This window comes from Pteropus alecto, unplaced genomic scaffold, assembly GCF_000325575.1.
Source record: "Pteropus alecto unplaced genomic scaffold, ASM32557v1 scaffold131, whole genome shotgun sequence".
Lineage (NCBI taxonomy): Eukaryota > Metazoa > Chordata > Mammalia > Chiroptera > Pteropodidae > Pteropus > Pteropus alecto.
Window position 1 is genome coordinate 13,193,534 of NW_006434709.1, and position 5,261 is coordinate 13,198,794.

A 5,261-nucleotide genomic window follows, 5' to 3' on the forward strand; every position below is an offset into this window, starting at 1 on the left:
ATTTTTGGCACTGCTCCTAAAAGAGAAATTTAAATCTAAAAGGACTCTTAGTTGTGTTAAGAAAAATTATCTAAAATTTAGAAATAGGCAAAGATATTACCGTTTGTGCCTTCAGTGTGTCCTGCTGGGTTTTGTTTGGCAGATATTCTTGGGGATTATCTGATTCTCCAGGAATGTACACCTTTGATTAATTTGGTATTTATTTTCTTTTAGTATGCAGATAATGTACAACTCTGTAAAGGTAGGTCTTAATGTGTAAAAAAAACTGGTATTAATATAAGTGAATTTTGCCCAGTAGCAGTGCAAATGATTTTCGTCTCATAGAAAAGATAACCCCAAAAGTTCTAGCTTTATTGTGCTCCAGTATATTAGTCAATTTTGTATATTTATTAGCAATCTTATTCAATCATTTATTCTTTTAGCCACTGTAAATACTTGGCACTTCCTAGTTCTCTTCAAATGAGGCTTACCAACTTGCTGGTTACATCATTAATGAGTCAAATACATCTTTAGACATATACTCACTTTATATTTGTTTGAGTCATATTTTTTATTAAACTTTTCAAAAATAATACTCTCTGAGTTTAACCTTCCTCATTTTGTAATAAAGATATTGAACACCAGAAAGGTTGTCTTATTCAAAGTCTTAATTAAACTAGTTAGTGGAAGAGATGGGACAAGAATTAGGAGTAAGGAATGTAGGTTGGTGAAGGGGTACAAACTTGTTATAAGATAAATAAGGTCTGATGATCTCATATATAACATGATGACTCTAGTTGATAACGCTGTATTATATAATTGAAATTTGCTAAGAAAATAGAATTTGAATGTTCTCACCAAAAAAAGCAAAAAGGTAAGTATGTTAAGGTGATGAATGTGTTAATTATGGGGGAATCCTTTTACAACATATATGTATGTCAGATCACACTGTACAGTAAATATCTTACAGGTTTGTCAATTATACTTTAATAAAGCTGGAAAAAGTGAAACTAAAGACTTTATAGCAAAAACATTTTTAAGAGATGTAATTTTATAAAAAGAAATCAGTGAAGTATAATTTGATGAGGCTCAAGAGGAAGCCCACAGAAAAGCTTTGTGTAATGTGGATGTCAGTGGTAAAGAGATAACCACCTCATTGCTGAAGAAAATTCAATGCAGACATCTTTAATGAGTATTGGTATGGCTTTTATTAGAGGTTCCTAGAGATTAATGTCATGTTTTCCACAAGTACTATACAAAGTCATTGTTTACTCATTGTTTTCCATAAAGATAATTGTTGCTTTAATAGCAGCTGCAGTATTAACAGAAACACAAAGATTTACCGTATACCATGGAGTACAGATTGATACCAGATTTAAGCTAAAAAATATTAATATTCATGTGTTCAAAGGTAAAATCTCAAAGCTGGTTGAGATCCTAAAGATCTTTAATTCAACTTCTTCAAATATGGAAGTGGTTAAGAAACAGCCTTGGAATCAAACATGAATTTAGGTCCTTCTCACCAATCACTAAGGATATGGCCTGGGTAAGTTACTTAACTTCCTCAATGATATGCAATCCCTTTGGTTTGTTAAAATTGTGCAAAAATAAGACATTCAGTCTTGCAGCATTGAATGAGATGACTATAAAGCATTAAGAACAATGTCTCATTCATAGCACATCGAATTAATGATGGCTATCATTATTATTATTATTAAGATTTAGTGATTTTCTCCAAAGCCACACATTTAAAATAAATTCACCTTACCAAAATGTGATCTCTAGATTACCAGTTTGTCACTGGGAGTGTTTGTCAAATCAAAGTTAAGGAAAACTGAATCATCAGTGGACCTCAAACCTGCTAATGTGCCAAAAACAACTGCTATACAAAATATTAAATATAAGAAAATATTTATATGACTAGCATGTAATTGGCAGTGAAAATATAGTTATGATTCTAACTATTACTTATAATTTTAGATTGTCGTGATTCAGGTTCTCAAGTCTTTTCTAAAGTTTTAAAATTCCTGGCATTATTTCTCTAGCAATTTATATTGCAAGGGTTTTTGCTTTATTTTGTGAAGGCAATATATGACAATTGAAACAAAACAAAACAGATTTAATCTTGTAGTTTCGAACTGCCTTAATGCAGCCTTGATCAGCTTCTCTTTGGAAGATGCTTAGTTCTTGTGTCATTCTTTATGATTTCCTCTTCCTAGAACAAGCCCAGTGAGGTGACTATAGCTCTTTCTAGAACTGTTGTGCGGGAGTGTACAGGGTAGCAATTCACTGCTTGCTCCTCTTGTAGAAGGCTTTTACCCCTAATTATCACCAAGAACTATGGTTGGTCTAGAGAATAAAGTGACCTAGCTCCTTACAGGAACTTTCAGCCAAGATTTTGAAACACACACACACAAAAAAAAAAAATTAGTAGAGGGGGTAAGTTGAAAGGCAGAACTAACAAAAGATAAAGCCATTTGCTAGACAGGCTGCAATACAGCTGCTTTTCTGTTTTATTTATTTATTTTTACTCTTCTTTGGATTCAATTTTCCTCATGAAGTGTGTTTTATGACCTATCATGTCAGAGGTCTGAGAAATGGCTTTCACCAAGGATATGAAATATTATTTTTGGTTAAGTTGTAAAAACAAATGGCTTTCACCAAGGATATGAAATATTATTTTTGGTTAAGTTGTAAAAACAAAAAGCAGCATTTATAGTATGAATCTCATTTATGAAAAACTATGTGTACATGTATACATAGAGATAAATGGAATAATGTTCACCAAAATAATAAAATTGATTGTCTCTGGAGATGTGAGATTTAGGATTTGATTCACTTTTTTAAAATATAAACTTTTAATTTTGGAATAAATTTAGATTACAGGAAAGTTGCAAAGATAGTGGAGAGTTCCTAAATGCCCTTCACCTAATTTCCTCTATTGGTAATGTGATATTAACTATAATACATTTGTGAAAATTAAGAAATTAACACTGGGGTGTACAATTAGCTGAACTACAGACTTCATTCAGATTTCACAGTGTTTTCACTAATGTGCTTTTCTGTTCCAGGATTCTATACAGGCATTTGATCATCCTTAGTTTCTAACAATCTGTGATAGTTTGTCTTCTTGCATTTCATGACCTTGACAGTTCTGAAGAGTTCTGCTCAGGTAGTTTGTAGAATGCTCTTCAATTTGGGCTTGCCTGATGTTTTCCCCACGATTAGAGCAGGTTTATAGGCTTTTGGGAAGGATGCTATATGAGAAAGAGAGTCCACATTACAACATGGCAGGGGTTACATGATACTAACATGACTTTGCTGATTACATTCACCTTGATTACTTGGTTTAGGTGATATTTGCCAGCATTCTCCACTGTGAAGTTATTAATTCCCTGTTCCATACTCTATTCTTTGGAAGCAAGTCACTAAGCCCAGCCCACACTCAAGGTGAGGGGAATTAAGCTTTACCTCCTAGTAGAAGCTACAAAGATATATTATATGGACTCCTGTAGTATGAATTTGTGCCTTCTCCCACTTCATTCATTCATTCACTCATTTATACCAGTATGTACACACAAATACTTATTTAACTTATTTTGTTAGTTAAACGTTCTCATCTTTGGCCAGTGGGAGCTCTTTCAGGTTAGCTCCTATGTTTTTTAAATTACCCTCGTTCCTTTTTTTTTTTAAGCCCTTTTATTGCTTCAATTTTCTACATTAGCATGTATTATCATCATGATTAGAAAAGCATCAGTTATTTTCACTTTAATATTGTGGAAATAAATATATGACCCCTTCTTTGATGTTCTACCAACCAATTTCTGCTTATTTCTCAACTGGCAAGGCAAATAAGAGAGCAAAGAGCAATTTCTTGCAGAATTGCACTTCAGTGGGTGTTTGTGAATGGTAAGTAAAATTATAGGAATCGGAATGAATAACTCGTTTTTAAGTGTGTGGGTGTTAGGTTCATTAAAAAGATTTCTAGGACAGAGGTTTCTATTCAATCATTCAGTTAATAGTGAGTGCACACCTTTGTGGTAGGCACTGGGGAGACAAAAAAGAAGGCATGAGTTAGGTCAGACTAAGGGAAGGAAAAAACAGTAAGTATGCTTTTGAGAAACTCTTCTATACTGTCATTAGCCTTGGGTAGTGTTAGACCTTGAGGGCAGAGATTAAACAATACTTAACACTCTTGAAAAGTGGAGGTGGTTGTGGTTAAGGGGATCGGCCAAAAGACCTGTCCAATCAAGGTGTGGAAATGCTCTGGGAGGAGGCTGTAATAAAAACAGCAAACCCTTATTATGAACCAGGTGCTCTTATAAACTTTATCGCTGTTCTATGAAGTAGCTACTATCATTATCATATTGCAGAACTGAGGCACAGAGAGTTTACATAACGTTTCCAAGTCTACAGAACTAGGAATGCGCTGGGATTGGAACACTGTGTGACTTTATTCTTCAAATGCTATCCACACGTGGCGACTTTTCAAAGAGAAAGCGCTCCTTACCAATACTAACTGGTTTTACCGCCACGTTCCCTTCTATTTTTCCCTTCTTGTTAGGTATGTGTTTTGCAAGAGCCAATCATTTCTTCATTTCCTCGTTTAACTTTCTTTCCCTCGAGGGTAGGCACCGAAACCGCTCACAGCCGCAGAATTGCAGTAATTTACTTCTGAGAAAGGCAGAGATCAGCAGACGCTTCTGATCGCTTATCGACGCGCGACTGACCCCGGGAAGAGGCTACAGATTTAACCAGCGCCTCGAGGCCTGGCGCCCACCTGGTGAAGCTCAGATAACCCTCGTCGCAACTGAGACTGTTCCGAATTCCGACTTCTGAATTCCGGAAAGAACCGCTTCCGGCGGCGCCGGAAAACCCGCGGGGACCATTTCGGAGACGGACTGGGCGACCTTCAGTTCTCCCGTGCCGGGAAGGTGATTGCCAATCGGCCTCAGGATCCAGACCCTGCTGGCGTTATGTGGGAACTAAGTGAGTCAGGTCCATTAGCCGGGTGGTCCCGGGTGGCGTATATTGTTTGGTCTAAAGTGTCAGTGGCACACATCCTCAACATTGTGCTTTCGGAAGCTTTTCCATGATGCATTTATTCTCGGCCTTCGACAGCGGTATACGAACAGAAGCGGCCGGCTGGCATCCTCTCCCGGCGTCCAGGCAGGTGCGGCCCCCCGGCAGGTGCGGCGCTCAGGTCCCCACCTCCCCTGTGCCCAAAGGCTTTCTGGGCTCGGGTTCCAGGCGAAGCCACCCCAGATCCGTACTTTTTTTTT

General features: G+C 37.0%; 1 protein-coding gene across 4 annotated transcripts in view; it reads left to right on the forward strand.

Moving 5' to 3' along the window:
• Positions 1-4,810: 4,810 nt before the first annotated feature.
• MTIF2 (mitochondrial translational initiation factor 2) overlaps positions 4,811-5,261 on the forward strand; it is a 20,289-nt gene continuing 19,838 nt past the window's right edge. Inside the window, exon 1 of one of the 4 annotated variants that reach the window (XM_006909595.3) lies at positions 4,811-4,968. Coding sequence is in view for 2 of the 4 variants with exons in the window: in XM_015587621.2 (XP_015443107.1) it covers positions 5,072-5,169 (98 nt within the window). In the remaining 2 variants the exon portion in view is untranslated. The other 3 variants (XM_015587621.2, XM_015587622.2, XM_015587623.2) reach the window with 3 other exon arrangements.